This window comes from Oncorhynchus mykiss, chromosome 25 (genome assembly GCF_057628025.1).
Source record: "Oncorhynchus mykiss isolate SJ-2025 chromosome 25, ASM5762802v1, whole genome shotgun sequence".
In the NCBI taxonomy this organism is placed as follows: domain Eukaryota; kingdom Metazoa; phylum Chordata; class Actinopteri; order Salmoniformes; family Salmonidae; genus Oncorhynchus; species Oncorhynchus mykiss.
Genome location: NC_143046.1, coordinates 61165356 through 61191115, shown reverse-complemented (window position 1 = coordinate 61191115; position 25760 = coordinate 61165356). Strand labels below are relative to the sequence as shown.

At 44.1% G+C, this 25760-nt stretch overlaps 1 protein-coding gene and 1 long non-coding RNA gene across 3 annotated transcripts in view; one reads left to right on the top strand and one right to left on the bottom strand.

Annotated features, from left to right (window-relative positions):
• Positions 1-25760, bottom strand: part of LOC149972080 (uncharacterized) — a 185096-nt gene that overhangs the window by 26902 nt on the left and 132434 nt on the right. The window lies entirely within an intron of this gene.
• LOC110505405 (connector enhancer of kinase suppressor of ras 3) overlaps positions 1-25760 on the top strand; it is a 74218-nt gene that overhangs the window by 36510 nt on the left and 11948 nt on the right. Inside the window, exons 3-15 of the mRNA XM_090220670.1 lie at positions 4725-4927; positions 5635-5722; positions 12926-12967; positions 14585-14704; positions 14845-14904; positions 15716-15784; positions 15996-16142; positions 17934-18067; positions 18726-18946; positions 19071-19157; positions 19792-20054; positions 22479-22516; positions 23940-23982. Of these exons, the coding sequence (XP_090076796.1) occupies positions 4725-4927; positions 5635-5722; positions 12926-12967; positions 14585-14704; positions 14845-14904; positions 15716-15784; positions 15996-16142; positions 17934-18067; positions 18726-18946; positions 19071-19157; positions 19792-20054; positions 22479-22516; positions 23940-23982 (1515 nt within the window). The remainder of the gene's footprint in view (positions 1-4724; positions 4928-5634; positions 5723-12925; positions 12968-14584; positions 14705-14844; positions 14905-15715; positions 15785-15995; positions 16143-17933; positions 18068-18725; positions 18947-19070; positions 19158-19791; positions 20055-22478; positions 22517-23939; positions 23983-25760) is intronic.

The following is a 25760-nucleotide window of genomic DNA, read 5'->3' as shown; positions in this document are numbered from 1 at the left end:
AAACCCTAGACCCACTCCAAGTTGCATTACCGCCCCAACAGATCCACAGATGCAGTCTCTATTGCACTCCACACTGCCCTTTCCCACCTGGACAGAAGGAACACTTATGTGAGATTGCTATTCATTGACTACAGCTCAGCGTTCAACACCATAGTGCACTCAAAGCTCATCAATAAGCTAAAGACCCTGGGACTGAACACCTCCCTCTGAAACTAAATGCATGCTTTTCAACCGTTCGCTGCCCACACCCACCCGCCCGACTAGCATCACTACTCTGGACGGTTCTGACTTAGAATATGTGGACAACTACAAATACCTAGGTGTTTGGCTAGACTGTAAACCCTCCTTCCAGACTCATATTAAACACCTCCATTCCAAAATTAAATCTAGAATCGGCTTTCAATTCCGCAACTTAGCTTCTTCACTCACGTCGCCAAACATACCCTAGTAAAACTGACTATCCTACCGATCCTTGACTTCGGCGATGTCATTTACAAAATAGCCTCCAACACTCTACTCAGACTGCATCCAGTTTGCTATCACAGTGCCATCTGTTTTGTCACCAAAGCCCCATATACCACCCACCACTGCGACCTGTATGCTCTAATCGGCTGGCCCTCGCTACATATTTGTCGCCAAACCCACTGGCTCCAGGTCATTTATAAGTCTTTGCTAGGTAAAGCTTTGCCTTATCTCAGCTCACTGGTCAGGATAACAACACCCACCCGTAGCGCACACTCCAGCAGGTATATCTCACTGGTCATCCACAAAGCCAACACCTCATTTGGCCGCCTTTCCTTCCAGTTCTCTGCTGCCAATGACTGGAACGAATTGCAAAAATTGCTGAGGCTGATGACGTATTTCCCTCACTAACTTTAAACATCAGCTATCTGAGCAGCTAACCGATCGCTGCAGCTGTACATAGCCCATCTGTAAATAGCCCATCCAATCTACCCATCTCATCCCCATATTATTTTTATTTACTTTTCTGCTGTTTTGCACACCAGTATTTCTACTTGCACATTTATCACTAAAGTGTTAAGTTGCTAAATTGTAATTACTTCGCTACTATGGCCTATTTATTGCCTACCACCTCACTCCATTTTCACACACTGTATATAGACTTTCTTTCTATTGTGTTATTGACTGTACACTTGTATATTCCATGTGTAACTCTGTTGTTTGTGTCGCACTGTTTTGCTTTATCTTGGCCAGGTCGCAGTTGTAAATGAGAACTTGTTCTCAACTAGCCTACCTGGTTAAATAAAGGTGAAATAAAAATAAAAAATGGATCCTGGACTTCCTGCGGGCTGCCCCCAAGTGGTAAGGGTAGGTAACAATACATCCGCCACGCCGATCCTCAACACAGGGGCCCCTCAAGGGTGCGTGCTCAGCCCCCTCCTGTACTCCCTGTTCACTTATGACTGCACGGCCAGGCACGACTCCAACACCATTACATTTGCCAATGACACAACAGTGGTAGGCCTGATCACCGACAACAACGAGACAGCCTATAGGGAGGAGGTCAGAGACTGGGCCGTGTGGTGCCAGGACAACAACCTCTCCCTCAACGTGATCAAGACAAAGGAGATGATTGTGGACTACAGGAAAAAGAGGACAGAGCACGGCTCCATTCTCATTAACGGGGCTGCAGTGGAGCAGGTTGAGAGCTTAAAGTTCCTTGGTGTCCACATCACCAACAAGCTAACATGGTCCAAGCACACCATGTCAGTCGTGAAGCGGACACAACAAAACCTATTCCCCCTCAGGAGACTGAAAAGATTATGTGTGGGTCCTCAGATCCTCAAAAGGTTCTACAGCTGCACCATCACTGCCTGGTGTGGCAACTGCTCGGCCTCTGACCCCAAGGCACTATAGAGGCTAGTGCGAACGGCCCAGTACATCACTGGCTTCCTACCATCCAAGCAGTGTCAGAGGAAGGCCCTGAAAATTGTCGGACTCCAGCCACCCTAGCCATGGACTGTTCTCTCTGCTACCGCACGGCAAGCAGTACCGGAGTGCCAAGTCTAGGTCCAAGAGGCTTCTTAACAGCTTCTACCCCCAAGCCATAAGACTCCTGAACATCTAGTCAAATGGCTACCCAGATGATTCACATTGCCCCTACTCTCCACACCGCTGCCACTCTCTGTTGTCATCTATGGATAGTCACTTTAATTAACTCTACCTACATGTAACCGGTGCTCCCGCACACTGACTCTGTACCGGCACCCCCCTGTATATATATTTTATTTGTTACTGCTCCTCTTTAATTACTTGTTACTTTAATCTCTTATTCTTATCTGTATTTTTTGAAACTGCACTGTCAGTTAGGGGCTCATAAGTAAGCATTTCACTGTTGTAATAAAATTTGATTTGATAACAAATAGTTTGTAATTATATACTAACTTTGTAGAATTGCAGGAAATTAGCTTTAAATCGGCACAATTCTCTCGGCTTAATGACAAAATGTGAACAAAAGCATAAAATGAGCTGTAAAACCTCAACAAATCTGTCTTATGGCAAAAAGTGTAGAATTTAAAACTGCAACATTTTCTCTTACCCTCATGACAAAATGTGTAGAATAGCATAAAACTTCAAATTTGGGGGCCCAAATGTGGTATTCTGGCCCTGGTTAAGGTTACTACAAGCTTCACTCCTTTGATCTACCTGCATGCTGGTGGAGTGGGATTTTTGATTACACAGTTGATAACATGATATCCTCGCCAGGCCCACCCACTCCCATCCACAAGGGGGCGATAGCAAAGTTGTAAAAAAAGAAATGTTCTTTTAATTTTGTGAAAGCAAAGAAGGGTCACCTTCCCTTGCTACTGAAGTGGCAGTCTGGCTCGCTGGCAGTCTGGCTCTCTGGCTCGCTGGCAGTCTGGCTCGCTGGCAGTCTGGCTCGCTGGCAGTCTGGCTAGCCTTTTTTAGCTTCCCACATCTCCATGTGAAGTAATCAGATTTATAATTAAAATAAGATGCCCTGGCAAATATTCTTATGCTTGCCAGTGTAACCGAAAACATTATCCCAGTTTGATATACTGCTTGTGTATTCATTCCCATATCAGCTAAACATAGAAAGTAATGTTTTGGTCATGGAGAAAAAAAGCACATTGCCAGCTAGTTATCTACAAAGTATTTAGTTCCATTTCTAGTTATTACTTCTAAACAGTATACCTGATGTTGGCACAAGATGGAGGGGAAGTTGGAGCATAACTAACAAATTTGTTAATGAAAATGTATGTTTAATCCAGTATAAACTAATGTATGAAATGTATTTTACAACATACAAAATTCACAAATTCTACAGCACAACTGCAGAGTTATGGCTTAAGTGTAAAACAAATTAATAACTCAATGATCCATGCTTTCTGGGAATGAAAAGTCCGGAAATTGTGGGCATAGCTAGAAAGTTGTCTGTCAGAAGTATTACAATGTAAATGTACTTTTAATCCATCTCTCTGCATATTTTAAGACATGGCATATGGGGGTGTAGTTAGTTTCCCAATGGGCTTGACAATTCTCTTATCACTCATCTTGAAAAATCTTGGAAGTCAGTCAATACACCATCATTGACATAATGGAAAAATAGTTAATGTTTTAATATTGAAACAGCATGGGTGAAGAAAAACAAGTTGGTACAATTTAATGCAGCCACTAGGGATGGGGGTGTGAGCATACGAGTCTGGCAGATGAGATGTAGTCCTTGTTTGTGTCTAAGTTGTTGTTCGTTTGTATACATTGGTATCTGGAGAGTTAAAAAATGTAAATAAAATAAAAATTATATATTTTTTGTTGGATTCTTGTTTGGTTTGTTTTTTGAACTCTCACTAAGACTGTCGTTAGGGCCACATGAGGGCAGGTACAGGGCATAAAATTGCCTCAAATAAGGTATTTCTTTGGCCAATAGGACCCCTTATATCAGCTTGGTATTTTCAGGGTCGATAACTCTGAAAGCGAAAATCTCTTTCTACACAGTTGAAGTGAAAACTAGGTTGGGTGTGTCTGTCAATCATTTGCCTAATCACTTTTCCTGGAGCAAGTCAGGGTTGTAAGGGCAATATGAATGAACAGTATATAGATCTGGGGCCGGGCTTACACTTCTGCCCTCACGTTTTTGCCTTCACTTGCGCTTCTGCCCTCCGATGCACCGCACCTTTCTGTTAAGAGTCTGATCACAGCAGCAGGAGGCCTAGACTACAATACAGTACACTACACGTTGTCTGTCTGCTGCTCGTGACCTCTGAAGCCTATTCCTTTTGACCGTGTGAAGGGTCTGTAAATTAGTGGATTGCGCAAGGAGGAAATAGCCTGGCACAGGAATGCAAACTTTGCTTGCTATATGGGAATCAGGTGTGGGAATCTGGGGTGATGCCTCCCTCACTCCCGAGGGTTGAGCCAGAGATGGACATGAAGAATGCAGGGGAATTTCACCCCAGAGGTGCCGAGTGAGACATGGCTTCTTTTAAATCATGTGTGTCATATAGCATTACAATTAATAACCCACATTTACTCTGCAGGAAACAACATGTTTGTCTGTGAAATGAAATTGAGCCATAAAAATCTGGAAACTTTGTTCCGATCAAGAATGTGGCTGCTATGACGATTGATTGATTGATTGATTAACATTCACTGTGATCACTGTAACATACTGTACACTTTCTTCTATGACTAAAACGATAACCTCTCAAACTCAACTCTTCTCTCCTCTCTTCCCCTCTCAGAACTACGGAGTGGAGACCGACAACCTAAAGGATCTGGTGGTGAGGATGAGAGCGGCCACCAACGGCCTGCACATGTCCACGTCAGACCACAGGAAGAGCCCGACGTACGACGGCAGCACTTCCCGGAAACCTCCCAATAACTTCCTAACCTCTGTAGTGGAGCTCATCGGAGCAGCCAAGAGCCTCCTGGCCTGGCTGGACAGGTAAGACCTAACCTCCATGGTAACGATAGTCCTAGCTACATAAAATCTGCTCTATATATTCTAGCCCACGGACTGCCATTGTGGTTAGCTGTAACGTTAGTGTTCCCTACGCATAGGCGTCATTGAGCTCACTGAATATGCTGCTACGCTACACATTACAGGCATTGGTTTTCCTCGGCCTCTACAGACTACACCAGAAACGCAGCTCTTCTCTCTCAGGAGAGTTTCCAGAAAGGGTTTGAGGACATATGAGGGAAATTGAATACAAGTCTGGTGGTTTCCTCTAACGCTGTCTAGTCATTGTCCAGAGAATATCCAGATGAGATTTCAGAATCAATCTAGCCATACAGATGCACATTCTTTTCATAGCATTTGTTTTCAAGATCACTGTCAGTTAACTTAACCAAAGGCAGTATTTTCTGAAAGTAGTAGTAGTCATGTTAACATGTTGACCTTATTCTTTTTTTTTTTTCTTCTGAGGTTTGTTTCCAGATCCAAAATGTATATAATGTGATTAAAGGTTCACCAGTACTGTTATTTTCCTATGAACTGCATCCTCGAGGTGGCTCTATGTCACTCTGTTGTCCCACTGTAAGATTTACCCCCTTATCAAGCTCTCCTGACAACTACTGTGTCTCAGTGCTGTCAGGGACATGACCTGAGGATGTCATGCCAAAATGGCCTTTCAATCTTCTCTCTTGTTGCAGTACGCCCCTGACTGGGATCAGTGACTTCACCACCACCAAGAATAAGATCATTCAGCTGTGTCTGGACCTCACCACCACAGTTCAACAGGTCTGCACGCTCACTCACTCACTCACTCACTCACACACACACAACAGTGCACGTGTAGCTCTACCCTGAAAAACCACCTCTTACCTCTTTCCACTCAAGGCAGACTAGCCTGTAGGCATACACATGTAGAATTAAGTAAAGGAGCAGGGGGTTATGGGAACTGGGGAGAGTGGGGGCTGTGATATGACATCAGCCTGAAGCCAGTAGCCTGTCTGAACACTGTACAGGTTAGCTAATGAGGAGACCCCCAACCGTGGTGGTGTTTAACGGCAATCGCAGCCTCTGCGTTTACAGTTTCATAAAAACCTCTGGTGCTCTTTAAAAAGCATCTGCCAACATTCCTTAGGCTGCATTATTCCCCTGGCCATGTGGTTTCAGTTCCCCCCCAGCGGGAGAGCATACTATCTGTGTGTACATCCTGTGGAGGATTAGTGCACGGTGGGTTGAGGTAGTGGTACGGTGCGCTCCTTCACTGCCACATATTAGATGTTTACCTCCTTTTAAAAAGTAGCAAATCAGCAAACAGCCTTCTAGGTTAAATGTGTTTGATTTGGCCACAGGCTGTCAGATTGCTAAGGGTCTATTTATATCAGATTTATAGAATGAATATTTCCAGGTTGTTTTTCAAACTGGTTATGTATGTATATGTATGTATGTATGCGTGTATGCGTGTATGCATGCACTGAAAGAAAACAAAAGGGGTTAGTTAAAGACCCAACAGAGTAGCACAGTGCCAAGCTTCTTTTTGACAGTTTCTTTCCCCAGGGTATCCCAACAATTGATAAACAGGCGTTTACATTTTATACACGTAGTGAAAATGGCTGTTGAGACTGCAGGTGCCGCTTTTGAAGGGTTATTGCATCGAGTAATTTCCATTCCCAGAGTGCCGATTGCCTCACCGATGTCTGGGATTTCAGCGGCCCGGTGATTTACTGTTTTGAGTCTCACCCTGGGTGTGGAGGAGGAGAGGGGGAACTGAGGGGAGAAATTTCCCACGGAGGCGTTTGAAGTGAAGGGTTTTTGTTGCAGCTTTGCTGTGCTGTACTGTAGGAGACTCCTTGGCCTCCATGGCACTCAGCTGTGCGAGAGGCCCAGGTGGATATCTCTACATTTCACCCAGGGGCTACATTATCCTGTCACAAACACATGCAGGAAGTTACCTCCAATGCATGGACCAGTGTATCTCACATAGGCTTTAGACACTCTTGAACTCTCCCAAACGCACTGTGGGGGAGTATCACTGTGATTTTTATGGTGTGGGCGGGCTTCATGAGGTGACATGGCCTTTTCATGAACCTCCACCAAGAACGGGGCTTTCAGGATGGACAATTTATGTCCTGCTGGCTGAATGAACCCTATGTATACACGCACAATAGAGCACCCCAATAAAACAGCGAACATGCAGCCATCTCATCTGACCCGTGAGGTGAGAGATTGCTCTGTCTTCCTGCATGACGGCAGTCGGGTCAAACACTAAGTGATGAGGTGGAGAGATATTGTGGGAGGAAAGGGAAGTCTGGAGGGCAGGTCTGAGTCCTCATGGTGTTTTGATATCATGTTCTGTAAGATCCTGTACAACAGTCCAGTCTGGTCAGCTGTATGAATGGCTCCATGTTGGAATGTTGTACCAGCAGTCTTCTCTTTTTGCCACTTCATCTCTCGGCTGGACAAATCTCTGGTTACAGATGAAAGGCTGCAGGGCCGTCTGGGGAGTCATCTGATCCTAGTCTGCTGTGGGAGGACAACCAGGGCGTGAGGAGGCTGAGGACTCGCTGCTATACCCAGAGAACGTTTCCTCAGTCTTTCCCTCTGGTCTTGGTTTCAATCTGGCATATGTATGAAGACTGCTTCAGTTCTGTGTTTGATGCAGATACGAGACGATTTTGTGTTCCACAGATCTTCCAAGCGATTATGTAAAAAAACACAGATCTGAAAGATTATGTCCAAGAATATTACATTCATATTATGCAATAATTTTCTGCTTTTGATATAAAACAGTCTGCATGTGATTCACTTTGGCACAGTTTATACAAATCAAATCCGTGGCATATTATGATACTGTTTAGTCAATGTTTTTGACCTCAAACCCAATAAATGTGTCTTTTTAGCATATCCATCTTGACGTGTAGAATGCATCCAAATATAGACCTATTCATGGCAAAAATATGTACTGGTTTGTGATGGAAGTCATGCCAAATTCTTTCCAAAACCATCACATGTCTTTGGCCACGTTTGAAAGTAATTGAGGGGGAAGCATTGTGTTTTGGTACCAAAACTGAAACCTATGTTGGTATTTTATGCTTATTAGTATTCCCTCCATGTTTGTTCTGGCAGTTAGCCCTATTTGGTAAAATTGACAATCTTCTGTAAACCCCCTTAACTTGTCACAACACAACTGATTGGCTCAAATGCAATAAGAAGGGAAGAAAAATCCACAAGTTAACTTTTAACAAGACATACCTGTTAATTGAAATGCATTCCAGGTGACTACCTCATGAAGTTGTTTGAGAGAATGCCAAGAGTGTGCAAGGCTGTTACCAAGGCAAAGGGTGGCTAACAATTGTTTTGGTTACGACATGATTCCATGGGTTATTTCATAGTTTCGATGTCTTCACTATGTAGAAAATGTAGAATGTAGAAAATACTAAAAATAAAGAAAAACCCTTGAATGAGTCGGTGTGTCCAAACTTTTGACTGTTATTGTATGTGCATCAGTATCCCAAAAGAAAACACTCAGCTCAGTGCAGATCATAAGACGATTCTAGAGAGAAAGACTGCTGGAAGAACTCATGGCGCTAAACGACAAACCAGTGCTCTTCTATTGTCAGCCTTCATGGTTTTCACAGATAAGCTAGCGAATCTTGTCCATTCAAATACAACAATGGTCTGACAAGCCAAGTGTATTTGCCGACAGATACTCCTCCCCCTTGGGCCATAGGAATGTGCAAGGTAGGGGAATATGGAAATTCTCGGTCGTCCCCCATACGTTCTCTGCACAAAGGATTTATGAAGAACAGCAGAGCTGCATTTATGGATAATATATGTCCACACACACAAAATAACCTTACTGCTAGCTTACAAATCCTGGCTCCTCAAGTTCTTGTTTGTTGACATTGAGCAACACAATGGCAGTGACGCCTCAATACAATACAAGATACTGACCTGTCTGACTCCATAATTTCCCAACTCCGCCTCTGTAATGGCAGAGCCATTTCACCTGTGAGTTTAAGGACGGCTTCCTTTTGGGACATGCTTAGAGGCCATACCATAGCTGGGGGGGGGGGGGGTTCACAGCAGTGTCTAAGCAACAGTGGCCCCCTCTGACCAGCCATAACCGGGGGTCCTTTCACCACCGGACCACAGGCCCCAAGTCCTCCAGCTGTCTTAGGAGGCTGTTCATTCAGCTGTGAGCCCAGGCAGGCCCAGCTGCAGTCTGGGGAAGGGGGACCATGGGAGAGGGCCAGGGCCGAGGGGCTTCTGTATGTGGATGACACAGCAGTTACTATAGGATGTTCCCAACTTCTCCACCCCCCTGGTAGTCACACAGCAGCTACTGTTTCTTTCTTGTAATTTCAGGAGGCTCGCCTATCTATCAAATACATGGGAACCCAGTGCTAAACAGTATTTTATTTACTGAAGTATCCAAAGAAATATTCCCCATAAAAAAAGTGTGGGGTGAGTGTGGGTTGTTGGTCACCTTGAAGTTAGAGGATATGGTTCTTACAATGTACCAAGTTGTGCTTTCTAGATGTAAGGTTCCTTTATTTACACTGAAACCCTACTACAAGTTCTGCAATTATACTTATATTGTCCCCAAGTTTCTATAGAGATGTAATTTGACTCAGAAAGCTGTTTATTTTAGGCCTTGTCCATCTCCCACAGTCCGATACACTACATGACCAAAGGTATGCTCATCGAACATCTCATTCCAAAAAACATTGGCATTAATATGGAGTTGGTCCCCCCCCCCCCTTGCTACTGGAACAGCTTTCATCCACTCTTCTGCGAAGACTTTCCACTAGATGTTGGAATATTGCTGCTGGGATTTGCTTCCATTCAGCCACGAGTATTAGTGAGGTCGGGCACTGATGTTGGGCAATTAGGCCTAGATCGCAATTGACGTTCCAATTCATCCCAAAGGTGTTCAATGGGGTTGAGGTCTGGGCTCTGTGCAGGTCAGTCAAGTTCTTTCACACCGATCTCGACAAACCATTTCTGTATGGACCTCGCTTTGTACACTGGGGCAATGTCATGCTTAAACAGGAAAGGGCCTTCCCCAAGCTGTTGCCACGAAGTTGGAAGAACAGAATTGTCTAGAAATGCCATTGTATGCTGTAGCGTTAAGATTTCCCTTCACTGGAACTAAGGGGCCTAGCCCAAACCATGAAAAACAGCCCCAGACCGTTACTCCACCTCCCCCAAACTTTACAGTTGGCACTGCATTAGGGCAGGTAGCGTTCTCCTGGCATCCGCCAAACACAGATTCGTCCGTCGGACTGCCAGATGGTGAAGAGTGATTCATCACTCCAGAAAAAGTGTTTCAACTGCTCCAGAGTCGAATGGCGGCGAGCTTGTGTGCTGCTGCTCAGTCATGGAAGCCCATTTCATGAAGCTCCCGACGAACAGTTATTGTGCTGACGTTGCTTCCAGAGGCAGTTTGGAACTCTGTAGTGAGTGTTGCAACCGAGGACAAACGATGGTCCCGCTCTGTGAGCTTGTGTGGCATACCACTTCGCGGCTGAGCCGTTGTTGCTCCTCTAATGGATGTGAAATAGCTAGCTAGTTAGCGGTAGTGTGCGCTAAATAGCGTTTCAGTCGGTGACGTCACTTGCTCTGAGACCTTGAAGTAGTGTTTCCCCTTGCTCTGCAAGGGCCGCGGCTTTTGTGGAGCGATGGGTAACGATGCTTCGAGGGTGACTGTTGTTGATGTGTGCAGAGGGTCCCTGGTTCGCGCCCGGGTATGGGCGAGGGGACGGTCTAAAGTTATACTGTTACACTCCTAGATGTTTCCACTTCATAATAACAGCACTTACAGTTGACCGGAGCAGAAATTTGATGCACTGACTTGTTGGAAAGTTGGTGTCCTATGACGGTGCCCTATGGCGGTGCCATGTTGAAAGTCACTGAGCTCTTCAATATGGCCATTCTACTGCCAATGTTTGTCTATGGAGATTGCATGGCTGTGTGCTAGAATTTATACACCTGCCAGCAATGGGTGTGACTGACAATGCTGAATCCACAATTTTGAAGGGGTGTCCACATACTTTTGTGTATACAGTTGAAGTTTACAGTTTACAGTAGCCTAGTGGTTAGAGCGTTGGACTAGTAACCGAAAGGTTGCAAGATTGAATCCTCTAGCTGACAAGGTACAAATCTGTCGTTCTGCCCCTGAACAGGCAGTTAACCCACTATTCCGAGGCCATCATTGAAAATAAGAATTTGTTCTTAACTGACTTGCCTAGTTAAATAAAGGTAAAATACATAAAAATGAACATACACTTAGGATGGAGTCGTTAACTCGTTTTTCAACCACTCCACAAATTTCTTGTTAACAAACTATAGTTTTGGCAAGTCGGTTAGGACATCTACTTGGCGCATCACACAAGTACTTTTTCCAACAATTGTTAACAGACAGATTATTGCACTTATAATTTACTGTATCACAATTCCAGTGGGTCAGAAGTTTACCTTAACTAAATTGACTGTGCCTTTAAAGAGCTTGGAAAATCCCAGAAAATTATGTAATGGCTTTAGAAGCTTCTGATAGGCTAATTGACATCATTTGAGTCAATTGGAGGTGTACCTGTGGATGTATTTCAAGGCCTGCCTTCAAACTCTGTGTCTCCTTTGCTTGACATTATGGGAAAATCAAAAGAAATCAGCCAAGGCCCCAGAAAAAAATTGGGGACCTCCAAGTCTGGTTCATCCTTGAGTGCAATTTCCAAATGCCTGAAGGTACCACGTTCATCTGTACAAACAATAGTACGCAAGTATGAAAACTATGGGACCACGTAGCCGTCATACCGCTCAGGAAGGAGACGCGTTCTTTCTCCTAGAGATGAACGTACTTTGGGGCGAAAAATGCAAATCAATCCCAGAACAACAGCAAAGGACCTTATGACCTTATGAAGATGCTGGAGGAAACTGGTACAAAAATATCTATATCCACAGTAAAATGAGTCCTATATCGACATAACCTGAAAGACTGCTCAGCAAGGAAGAAGCCACTGCTCTAAAACCGCCATAACAAAGCTAGACTACGGTTTGCAGCTGTACATGGGGGCAAAGATCATACTTTTTGGAGAAATGACCCCTGGCCTGATGAAACAAAAATAGAACTGTTTGGCAATAATGACCATTATTATGTTTGGAGGGAAAAAAGGGGGGGGCTTGCAAACCTGAAGAACACCATCCCAGCTGTGATGCATGAGGGTGGCAGCATCATGTTGTGGGGGTGCTTTGCTGCAGGAGAGACTGGTGCACTTCACAAAATAGATGGCATCATGAGGGAGGAAAATGATGTGGAGATATTAAAGCAACATCTCAAGACATCAGTCAGGAAGTTGAAGCTTGGTCGCAAATGGGTCTTCCAAATGGACAATGACCCCAAGCATACTTTCAAAGTTGTGGCAAAATGGCTTAAGGACAACAAAGTCAATGTATTGGAGTGGCCATCACAATTATCCTCTAGATAATTTGTGGGCAGAACTGAAAAAGCGTGAGTGAGCAAGGAGGCCTACAAACCTGACTTAGTTACACCAGTTCTGTCAGGACTGGTCAGGAGGAATGAAATGAATGAAAATTATTATGGGAAGCTTGAGGAAGGCTACCCAAAATGTTTAACTAAATTCTAATTGAGTTCTGTGATGAAAGAAATAAAAGCTGAAATAAATCAATTTCTCTCTAATATTATTCTGACATTTCACATTCTAAATGTAAAGTGGTGATCCTAACTGACCTTAAGACAGGGAATTTGTCCTAGAATTAAATGTCAGGAATTGTGAAAAACTGTATTTGGCAAAGGTGTATGTAAACTCCCGACTTAAACTGTATATAGTGTATATCTGGATATTTGATCACATATTTGCCTATCCCCTATACATGGTTTTTATTTACTTTCTTTGCTGTCAAATAACCTCTTCCTGTGTTTTGATGTGGAGCATTGAGATGCAGCCCAGCTAACATGTCTCTCCTCCTCCACAGGACTGCACTGTTTACGAGATGGAGGAAAAGATCCTGGATGTTGTAAGTATATCTCCCCTCTTTGTTGTTTCCACATTCCCGCTTTCTATGGTAGCACTCCGGGAAAGTCTGTTTGAACCTTTTTGGGAGACGGAGCTCTATAATCCGTTACATGGGGATTAGGTGACATGCTTACAGGGGCTATTGCTAGCGTTAATAGTATAGGCAGTATTGCACTTTGGTAAAAGAGTAAAATGCACCCTGGCCATCAATCAGTTTCCTGTCCCTGACACTCTCCAGACTCTGAGCTGACACTGGACTTCTTCCCTCTAGCAACCTTATTGTAATCATTTTTGTTTGGTACTTTTACCCCGTTTTCTCCACAATTTCGTGATATCCAATTGGTAGTTAGTCTTGTCCCATCGCTACAACTCCCCTACAGACTCGGGAAAGGCGGCGATCGAGAGCCATGCGCCCTCCGAAGCACGACCCTGCCAAGCCACACTGCTTCTTGACACACTGTTTGCTTAACCCGGAAGCCAGCCGCACCAATGTGTTGGAGGAAACACCGTCCAGCTGGCGAGGGAAGTCTGCTTGCAGGTGCCCAGCCCACCACAAGGAGTCGCTAGAGCGCGGTGGGATAAGGAAATCCCATCCGGTCAAACCCTCTCCTATCCCTGACGACGCTGGGCCAATTGTGCGTCGCCTCATGGGTCTCCCGACCACAGCCAGCTGTGACACAGCCTGGAATCGAACCCAGGTCTGTAGTGATGCCTCAAGCGATGCAGTGCCTTAGACCACTGCACCACTCGGGAGGCCCCCCTGTGACACCCTTGATGAACTCTGCTGCAGACACACAAAATAGCTAGACTTCTGTCTACACTGTTTAGTCTTCTCCATGCCGAACTTGTTGTTCAATGAACTGTCCCGGAAAAACTGTTCTAGTTACAGCCTGGTCCCAATCAACGGTGAATAGTAGCATTTCAGTGATTTCTTGTTTCTTTACAAATCCCTGTCAAGTGATCTGGTTATAGACTTGTGTGGTCAACCAAAAATTAAATTAGAGCTAAAATAAGTTTGATTTAACGTTTGACTGTCCACATCTGTATGTAGGCACAACTGTGTTGTTGTGAGTGTTCAGACATGATGCTTGTTACTCGCCTGAGAAGAAAAAGCTCTTTATTCTCTGAGCGTCACTAAAATGCCCCCACCAATGATGACAAAGTGGTGAGATTGTCCATAATGACCTAGAAGGGGTGGGGGGGGGGGTGACATTAATGACCCTCACCCCCCTCCTCTCCCCCTCACCCCTCTTCTCTGGGGAGGGTGATAATTTCCCCAGAGACTTGCTGCTGAAGGACAGGGCCTCTCGTCACCAGACCGCTACCTCTCTAACACTGACTGAATGCAGACGGCCAAAGAAATAACACCTCTGGTGACAGGCGGTGGCTGCATAAACACAATCACGTGACCGGACATTAAATTACTGGGCTGGTCATGTAATCACAGCAGTCATAAAAGCACACAGTCACTGTTTGCCAATAAAACTTAAATTAAATCAAATTAATTTGATGAGATGTATTCATGAAATTCCATGATATTTTGTTTTCATTCTTTGGGTTGTTTGTTTGGTTTTCCTGTCTTGCTTAAAGGGGTTTCCTCCCCCCTCTCTCATTGCAGTCCAAGGTTCTGAACAGCATCTGTGACCAGACCATGAGAACAACCTCTGACCCTCTGATGAGCCAATCCGCATGCTTGGATGAAGTTCAGCTCAACAACATCAAGCCTGGGGAGGGACTGGTGAGGAATGCTGCATGGGAGTTTCCAGTTTAACCCCAAACCCACTGAATTACAAGCTACATTTATGTAGTGCACCTCAACTTTCTCACAAGTTCAAACTGTCTCAGAAATTCATGTTCCTTATGTTCATATTCCTACAGGGTATGTACATCAAATCCACCTATGATGGACTTCATGTCATCACGGGGACCACAGAGCATGTAAGTATGGTGGCCACAGAGGAACAAATGAGTAGATTTTGGTGAAAACCATCCTAGTGAACGCACCTTGCTCCTTTGGTTCAGTTAGTCTAAATGTGCACCTTTTTGTCGGTCTTATCCACTTCTCACGGTTCAATATACATCCTGTTGGTATAGCAACTCCCTTAATGTTATGCATAAACAATAGTTGCCAAGTTCTGATGGGGAGACAGTTAAGGTTGGGCTTCAAACAGTACATCTTCTTTCCAACCCAACCTGCCCCTCCCCCTCCTCCCATTCTGAGGGGGCTCAAGGGCATTGCTGTTTACCACTGAGCTAGGATAGCAGTGTAAATGTGTTCCTTACCAAGCAGTGGAGAGAGGGAGGTGTTTAGAGGTTAAATAATATAGCTGTTCCTGTCTTCATCATCCATTTAAGAATCACAAACTTTTAACAGTAAAGCATCCTCCTTCAGAGGAACGTTGGCAGCAGTGCTATTACAGCCTAATTATCATGCCCCCAGTCGTTAAGGATGAATCAAACCTTAACTCATCATGTGACTCATTCATTCCTTTGACATTCACATGCATAATGTGACGACGTATTCATAAAGAGGGCGTTTGTGTTGTTTAGTCAGAGTTATGTAAAACGTATATTTCCTCAGGGGCTTATTAAGTGGTCTGTTTCATAACAAGCCCATACATGGCACTTCTGATGACAAAGCGAACAGATGAAGGTGGAGTTATCCAGGGGCTAATACTACATGAAGGCGTTGTCTCTGAGCTAGGGGGGTTTGTATACTAATCCTGTCCTCTCCTCTCTGTGTTGTCAGTCCCCGGCAGACATGACCAGGAAGATCCATGGGGGTGATGAGGTGATCCAGGTCAACCAGCAGACAGTGGTGAGCGCCCGGCACCTGTTATCTCTGAAACCTGTCACAGAGAAAGGTTCCAGCAGTTGGAATGTGTTCCTTGCAGTCGACCTGACTACAGTGTGACATAATGATTTCACAGGGGGAAGTCTCTTCCTAGTTTCTTGCTGTGCCTCTTTCTGTTGTCCTCCGCTATGATGTACTGACACTGATCGATCTGTGCTGCTGTGCCTGGTCTCAGGTGGGCTGGCAGCTGAAGAACCTGGTGGGGAAGCTGAGAGAGGACCCAAAAGGTGTAGTCCTGCTGCTGAAGAAGAGACCTACAGGCACCTGCGGGTTCACACCTGCCCCTCTCAAGAACATGCGCTGGAAACCGCCCATGGCGCAGGTGCCAACCCCAAACCCCTTAATCTTTTACTCAGGTGTTCTTACCAAGGCAGTGTTTAGGTTATTGTTCATATTACCTTTTGTTGGATGTGACTCATGAGGGAGTATGGAGAAATGTTTGAGTGTAACAAGCCTAGACAAGTGTAGGAACCAGCCTGAGAGTTGGAGGAAAATATCCCGGAAGCTGCAGGGCTGAGGACAATGCAGAGCTGTTCTCCATTCAGTGATGGCATCCAAATAAAACAACAGCCACTGTACTCACACACTGGTGATGATGTCACTCAGACTGGGTCATCAGTAGTGGCAGCCAGCAGTCTGAGAGTCAGTCTGCAGGGAGATAGCATCTCCTTCAGTGGAGAATATAGCTGCTTTGGAGGTGGTTTGTGTAGGTGTGTGTAGAATCAGATCAACATCCAGCAGTAGGGTGGGAATCCTCAGTATGGCCTGTATTGATGGGGCTAGTCAGCCAGTCTCCATGGATGACAAGTATTTCAATAGGTCGCTCAGTGATTCAGCTCACAAAGGGCTTGGGTACACCCTCTTTTGAGAACGTTCAATCCCCAAAGGTTTGCGTTAGCGGAGAATCAAGTCTCTGAGGGTCCAAACAAATCCTGTGTTAATAAAGTTATGTAATGGTAATCCAATTCACCACTTTTCTCATATGGGGACAAATAGGATCTGGCTAAGCTCTTAGCCACAGCAATGCACCTGAGCCATGACTGCAGTAACTGGGGCTCCAAAGGGAACAATAGGTTGTTGTAACCGAACCTGCGCTCTGGTCCTGGCACTGCCTCGTTATGCCTCTGGAGGCTGCTTCTGCCTTGGGAAAATCAGATCACATAATATCAGACCATAGATGGTTTCACTTAACAAAGAACCTTTCATCACCAAGATACCAGATCACTCTGGACTTGTCCACCACCGTGTTTGAACAGGGTGTCAGGAATCAAAGCACGACATCTTGGGTTTAATGATAAGAGATAGGCGTCGGTGTGTTAAACAATGGTGGATCACACACAGTGATTCAGGAGTGACACTGAGTTCTACAGGTATCCTGGTAATAGGGGAGGAGGTGAGCGTAGACGTACCAGTATTTACTTTGTTTGATGCAGAGTGAAACTGAACCTGGTCGATTTACCAAGTAGTGTGGTTTTAAAATAGCACCATAAGCTGTGGTAGAATAGTATGGTTTCTTAAAACTATGTTGCTGCAGCTATTTTGGATTATCCTCAAAATCCTTCCATTCATTAGATACTACTGCACTGTTGGAGCTAGGAACACAAGCATTTTGCTACACCCGCAATAACATCTGCTAAATGTGTGTATGTGACCAACAAAACCTGATTTGATTCTCTAAATAGGGTTGTATAGATTTAAAGAGCCATAGGCAAATATAATAAGGGGAAGGGGGATACCTAGTCAGTGACCTGTCATATGTAGGATAATCCAGCTCCTTCCTAACAAGTAGTGTTTAGAATGACTTGGTTAGGGTATGTAAATACAGCAGAAGAGACTTTAGGTAATCAACCATCCGTTATTGTAATGAATGTTGGAAGTTTAAAAAGACAAAAGTCATCGGCTAGAGTAGACTATAGGATGTGACAAATGGGGAAACACTCTTCCTTGCCAACAAGTTATGTTTAGATTTTTATAGTAGACACCTTTTAAGACATTTATCCATTTGATGTAGCTAGGCTGTCGGCTGTTTGCCCACCGTCAATTATAATAGGTCCTATGAGGGGAGCATTTTTCTGACATTTTTGTATTTTTTTTGTTCTTTTTTATTTCTCAGAGCACCCCTTCCCTGAACAAAACCCAGTCTCCAGGCTGTTCCACAGACAGCTCCACCAAGGAGAAACCAGCCATCCTAGACCTGTACATTCCCCCTCCCCCCTCTGTACCCTACACCCCACGATGTGTACCCCTGTAAGTACACTATGCTCAGGAGGGTTACCAGGAAAAACCTTAGGCTCAAGTTATAGGTTTAGAATTTGCTGTGTTCTGGCCCTATGCTAAAGGGTGAGTCAGGGGTCTGTGTGGGCCCCTGTAACCCTGCATTGAGGGAGCCGTGCGCCCACAGACAGCCTACACTCATTCTCCAGCTCCATGCTCCTGGCTTTGAAGTCTGGATAATGAGTGGTTCAGCCCCCTGATCATTCGCCACTCTCCTCTTGCCTATAAACCCCCACAGCAGAGCACATTAATTTGTGCCGTCTCCATCCAGCTCCGCTCACGCCACAGACAGACCTTATGCAACAGCCTCTCTGTTTCATCTGCCTCCTCAGACACCCTCACTCCCTCTCTCGCTGTATCTCTCCCTCCCTCTCTCGCTGTATCTCTCCCTCCCTCTCTGTCCATGTATGCCAGTGACCAGGCTGTTGCTGCATTCACCATGTTTACCAGATAGTGAATCATATTTTTTTTTGCCATTTAGTGGACTCTAATATCCACAGCAACTTTAGTTAGGGACTGAGCAAAAGCATAAAGCAAATTTGACAGATTTTTTTTTTTCTTCATCACCCTCCTTGTGCTTTCACCTATATGAAATGGGACATTGATGCTAATCAGTATTTTCTGTCCACAGAGAGGGTAAGATCAGCTCGTACTCGAGCATCAGTAAGATCAGCTCGTACTCGAGCATCAGTAAGATCAGACCAAAGGGTTCAGAGTCGCCCAACTCCTTCCTGGACCTGGAGAGTCGAAAACGCTTCACCATCGCAGACTACGAGAAGATGGGCGTGGCCTACCCCATCGAGGCCAATGTAATTCAGCCCAGGATGAGGGAACGCATCAACTCGTCTCGTGGTTAGTAGTATCCTACCCCACAGTAACCACACACACACACGCACAAGGCCCACATGTTATAGAATTCAAGGCAATATTCAAACCAGTGAACCAAAATATTCAAACGTTTTGTATTTCTGCATAGGTAAGCCCCGCCCCCTCTCCATGCCAGTGGACACCTGTCTTGGAGTGGCAGACACCTATGCTAAGCCCTGGACACAAGGCCGGAAAGGTAACAAACACACACCATAGACCCATATTCTAAGTTACTGCAGAACAACAACTTAACCACCAGAAATCAAATTAACCACAACCTAAATCAGATTATCCAGTTCACACCTTCAACAGCTAAATACATGAGAACAAATTATAGAATTCACCCCTCCAATGACCTTGGAGGCATGGTAGCTCTGCTTAATTTACCAATGAATGAACCATGTGATTAGTGTCAACTGAGAGCCATACTCTAGCTCTTGCCTGGATTGGATTAAATAGAGTTTACACCAACAAGATCAGTTCCTCATCCTCTGGTCTCCTTGGAGAGAACAGACACATGGCTATGAATGCACAGACAGAGCTTTCAAACAGTCTCTCTGCTGGAGACCCAATTATACTACAATGGTAGAGGAGTGGGTGAATGTTTTAATTGGCTGAGATGCCTGTGCAATTCTCCTCCACAGCCAACACATGCTGTAGAGATCCAGAGTCCTCCTCTTTTAATGGGACAGTGCTTCTCTATAATACATGTAAGGCCTACTGAAGATATGCCCTAAAATCAACAAGTTATTCTCAAAACCATGCATTTGTACAAAGTATTACTTTTTTTTGTAAGATAATTGTACTAAAGATGTGCATTTTCCCTCCAGGCGAGGATCTCCTGTACAGATACCTGAGCAACGAGCGGATCCCCACCATTGCTGAGGAGGTCCCATCAGTGGCGCCGCCGTACAGGCCAGTGGGGGAAAAGCAGCTGGTCCGAGGGGTGGACCACATCCGGGGCAGCCGCTACTATGCCAACCAGGACCTCCACAACAGCGCCACCATCCCCTACCAGGACCATGACCTGGGCAGCAAAAAGACCCCCGTAGCCCCCGCCTCCAAACGCCCCCCTGCAGAGCCCTCGCTACTGGTCAGTTGGATCACGCGGCTTAAGCTATTGACTCACTGATGATGCTCTTCCTGTCCGGGGTTTCCTGTTCCTGTCTGTCTCCTCCTCAGTGCCTTTTGTCCTCCGGCTGTTTGCAATGGGCTCTCCCCTCTCACACTTTCTCCCTGCCTCCCTGCCTCCCCAGCGTTACTACTACTGTACTACTATACCACCATGAGTTAGTAGTTAACTCACTGTCTTCTGTTGCATCACTTCTAACCAATCCCAGTCCCCTACCAACCAATCCCATCTCAGCTGCACAGTCAGATAAACATAGGAATACTCAGTGAGCTGGCTGCCACACCAGCACATGCATGCAAACTTGTATTTGGAGGTAGAGGTTTTACCAAGAGGAAATGTATGTCTATCTGTCTACAAATGGATAAGTTATTCAGGTTTTTAGCACATTTTGGCCTTGTACCTTCACAGGAACAATTAAAAAAACAAAACCAGTTTTTAAGTTATCACCTTGTTATCACTGAGATAGGCAACTCCCTGCAAAATTGTTACATTTTAACTTGCCAATGGTGTGTTTTTATTTGAGAAAGAAAAAAAGCTTTTTTTCAGGTTTTGCTGTACTTGTATTAGCTTTTAGCTGTTTATTTCATGTCATGTCCTTGTTAGCATTGTTAAACTATACACTGCCAGTGGTTGCCTCTTTTAAAAGCTATGCATATAGGAACTCTTTACTGTCCTTTGACAGATTGATGTTGCATTGGCGAGTGACAAAGTACTGTTTCGACGTACCAGTGATTTTATTTTCCCTGTGTTCAAAGCCATGCACTCTTCTCTGTACTGTCCCATGGCCTGCCTTGTTCTGGAGGCTGTATACACACTGCTCTGTGATCACCCTGCTCAAAGGATGCTCACAGCTGTTTGCCGACAATTAGCCTTGTGAACAAAGATGTGTAGGTTAAATATGTTTCTGGAGTCACTGGCTAGAAAGTCTTCTGTAATCAGCACAGATAGCCTAGCGAGATACTATGGATAGCTTATAACAAGAGTTAAAACACGAGTTTAACTGACAGTATTGTTAAATACCACGATGTCACAATGTTTTTTTTTTTTTTAAATACAATTGTACCTTTTTATCTGCCTTTTGTAACATTTCGATAGTATGTTATTAAAGGTGCAGTTGATTCCAGTTTTAATTTGTTTTGTCTTTATTTTAATGTTTTTTTTTTTACTGACGAACTAGATAAAATGTATTGTTTTATTGTTACTTGTCCAAAACCTCTGAGTGTTAGTTAGAATTGTCACTTTCAGTGTCTGTATTCACCATAGAGGAGCACTTCAGGGGTATGAACCTATTCCGGACTCTGGCCTAATTTGCTTGACCTTTGAGAATGAACTCTACTTCTGTTTTCGAAGCATGTGGTGAAACTGGATAGCCAAGCTAAAGTTACATTCTCCCTCTGTCTCTGTGGCCATGCTTATTATGCAACTGCATTTAAAACAAACTTAAATGAACATATGTTCTACTTAGGGAGAATTATGCATATGTCTAATTGGACTGTCCAGATATCTTGCTTGACATATGCGGCCTTTTAACCTCTGTATGCCTTCACCGACATCTGAATTGCACTCAGGACTCGCGTTGTTATTTTATTTGTGACATTTTATCCAAAAGAAACTGGCAGACCAATTGGATTTAGAAAATCATAACACTAGAAAAGAACAACACTGACTTTGGCACATTTCTAAATCAAAATAAAAGGAATGATTCATTAATCTCCCTGCCCCTCTGCCTCTTTCTGTTTCCCTGCATGATTTTACTGGTTGTCTGGGGGCCACCTGTTAATGATCTAACGTCTCTTCTTCCAAACCTTCTCTGAGCCATGCCCTGCCCTAGCCTGCCCAGCTATGATAACCTGCCGTCCTTACTAATCTGCATGTGCTGAGTGTCTGTGGTGGAACAGTATACCACCTGATCTTTGCTGCTTCTCCCTGCTATATTTACCTGCGTCTAACAAAAGCCACAGCCTTGCATGATGTTGATGTGAAAAGGGAAAGATGTATGTTGACAGATTTGCCCTCTTCTATTCACCATTTTCTTTGCAGGAGAATTGTTGGTGGGTTCAGTGACATGCTCCCTACTTTCTTTATATATGCAATAAGCTTTGGGGAAAATCAGCGATTGTTTCATGCACTTAACACATTAGTAAATCAACACTGATAGGAATTAGCTGCTTAGGTGTTATGTCATTAAAACATCAAGGATTTACTTAAATATCCAATTCTGGGGCTACTGTAGAGCAGCTCTTGCCTCCATTGCCTTTCAATGATCTGAGCAAGACAATCCAATGTGGTAACCAACCCACAAGCCTGAAGATCCAGGGAAAGTGACCAATTTGGTCAGTGCTGGGTAATGAATGAGTTAATTCTCTGTGTCCGTCACTCACACAGGTGTCCGACTGGTGCTCCAGCAGTGGCTTCCTCAACAGGTGGGTCACTCATCTGACTCCTAGTCAACCATAACTCGCAACACAACCCATTCTCATTTACAACCCATTCTCACTTAGTTGCGCTGTACTGTAAGCATGTGATGTATGAAGTCTATATGTCAAATGGGATATGCTGGAGGGGTATAGTTTAAATACGCCTCATAGTTGGTGTCATCTCATTTATGGAGACCCCAGTCAGTCAGGGAGTAGTGGCATGTTTTATCCAGGGGGTTGGGTGGGTGGTCTGAACTGGATTTTAACAACTAGTGAAAGTATCTGGTAGAAAACGAACCTCTGTCTCAGAGGACCAGACAAGATGCACTACTGGGAGACATGCTAGACCACAGACAGACAGGGCCTCAAATAGCATTACAACCTCAAGCATGACATTCTTCAAATTAATAAGACCCAGAAGGAATGGGTCAGATCCTTCTGTTTGGAAATAGAGGGCTCTGAATGAGGCCAGTTCCTATTTGGGGATTTTACATAATTCAAGACATCTGATTCCCCTTATTGAAATCAAATTAACCTCACTTGGATGACGTCCTACAAGAGGCATCCAAAATGACGGGGTATGACAAATTATGATTTTCCATCTGCTCCAACCTACTGACTGTGACAATGGAGGGAACAGTCACCCCCTTCTGTTTGGTAGAGGTTCCATGGCCTTTCATTGAAACACATTAAAATACTTGATTATGGATATTCGATATGTTTAGGACACTCAAAAGTAGCTAGCTAATCCACTTGCACACACAAAGTGAATTATTTTCCACAGCCAAAAAGCAGATGAAGGCACATCCACAGAAGTATTAACTCACCAGTATATCTCAGACATCTTAAACCAACCATATGAGACAAATCCAGACCTTTTACCTCTAACTCTGCAGGGAAAGATGTAAGCAATTGACAGACAGGAAAAACAAATGAAGACGACTTCATTCCCTGAAATTGCAGGGCGAGGCCGGTAGCCTGCTGACGTAAATCTATGTATTTTGAGAATTGGCCGATAGCTATCTGCGTACCATACTGAAGTGGCTGCCTGATATATCACCACTGTCCCGACACAGACAGAAAAGAACTGCCCTATTACATGCCACAAGATCCATTTTATTGCAGCAAATTATATATGAAGGTTAACTGAAATGGAACCAAGATAATGAGTGCCTATGTATGATCCAAGGATGCACTAAGTATGTGTTCTAGATGTTTTACTTACTGTATTTGTCATCCCCAAACCTAAATGGTACAGTAAGTGACTCTGTGGTATGTTGAGGTTGGTGCAGAGGGTAGAATGAGTGGTTTTATCTAGTCAATGTAACCCTTTTGCCTACAGACTAAATTTGTCATTGGTCTAGACTAGATTGAACACTAGATGCTTTGTTTCCTAATCTTGCCTCATTCTTTCCTCTCTCCTCCTCAGATATAGCCAACCTCATATTCGAACCTGGTCCTTCTCTCAAGCGGTAAGGACATAATCTGTCTTGTGTCCATAAACTCAGTCTCCACTCCACTGGTTCAGAGTGGCTCCTCTTGGCTCCGTGTCTCCATCCTCACTTCCCAATCCCCCATGATCCTGTTCATCTACACACACACACACAGTGGTGATGAGAAGCCCTAAGTACTCTTGGATGAATGAAACACACAGACTTAGCATTGTTTACACAATTCAATGAACAATGATAAGATATGGCAAAATTATAAATCTCTATCAATTAAAGGGTCGTTTTTGAGGTCCAGTGCTTCGGAGAACAGACTACTGAGGTGTTTGCACCATGTGTCCCTCCCTTTAACCGCAGTTGAGAGAGAGATAATCTATCTCCTCCTGCTATGTGAGGAATGTCTCTGGCCTCTGAGACAATCCCATTATATCACACAGATAAGACATTGAACAAGAGGCGTGGTACATATACTCAACCACTGACACAAATCTATCCTCTATATTCTTTATGGTCTTCTTCATTACAATCTTGAGCCATTTCATTGCCAGTCAAAGTTAATAGCTAACCATGAACGTGGCCATTCTGAAGGCTATTATCAGCAGCTGGACATAACCCATAGCCTCAAAAAGGAGCCATAGTGGAAATTGATCTGTCCCTTACTGGCCATGACCGATGTGGGCATTGGATTACCTGGCTGGGGGATACCTGAACATTCAGCGGCCAAGCCTCTGGGAATCACTTTCCTGCCTCCTCTCCTCCTGTCATATTCCAGAGAACCATGTTAATGCCATCCCTCTGTCATACTTGTCATACTTAGCAGGCATACACATCCAGTGGGGTCAGATATGTGGCCACAGAGCAGCTAGTGACAAAGGAACAAATCACTACTCCACAGGTTCATGATCTCCGAGACTTATTGTGCACAAACAAGAAAACCTTGAAATGAAAGTCAAGGCTTTGTCAAGGCACAGGGAGAGCGAGAAAGTGGTGCTATAGACATACATTACTTTTTTTTTTTAATTCCTCTGAATAATTTCAGAAGGAGTGTGGAATCATGTACAGTGACGTGAAAAATATTTGCTCCCTTTTTAATGTTCTCTAAATTGCTGAACATTGTCATACTGAATGTTATCAGATCTTCAACCAAAACCTAATATTAGATAAATGGAACCTGAGTGAACAAATACCACAACAATTACATACTTATTTCATAAATAACGTTATGCAACACCCAATGCCCGTGTGAAAAAGTAATTGCCCCCTTATATTCAAAAATTGGTTGTGCCACCTTTAGCCTGCAATGACTCCAACCAAACGCTTCCTGTAGTTGATCAGTCTCTCACGTCACTGTGGAGGAATTTTAGCCCACTCTTGCATGCAGAACTACTTTAACTCAGCAACATTTGTGGGTTTTCAAGCATGAACTGCTTGTTCCTGCCACAACATCTCAATTGGAATTGGGTCTGGACTTGACTAGACCAATCCAAAACTTTCTCATTTGTTTATTTTTAACCATTTTCATGTAGACTTGATTGTGTGTTTTGGATCATTGTCTTGCTGCATGACAGAGGAAATATAGAAAATCAGAAAGGGAGCAAATGCTTTTTCACTGGACTGTACGGTATGTAGGTGAGAGTGAGAATATTCATTGCTCAGTGAATTATGGACCACTGCAGTACTCAAAGTTAAAGGTCCAATGCAGCTGTTTTTATCTCGATATCAAATCATTTCTGGGTAACAGAAATTATTGTTTTCAATTAAAATGGTCAAAAATAAACAAATTGCTTCTTAGCAAAGAGCAA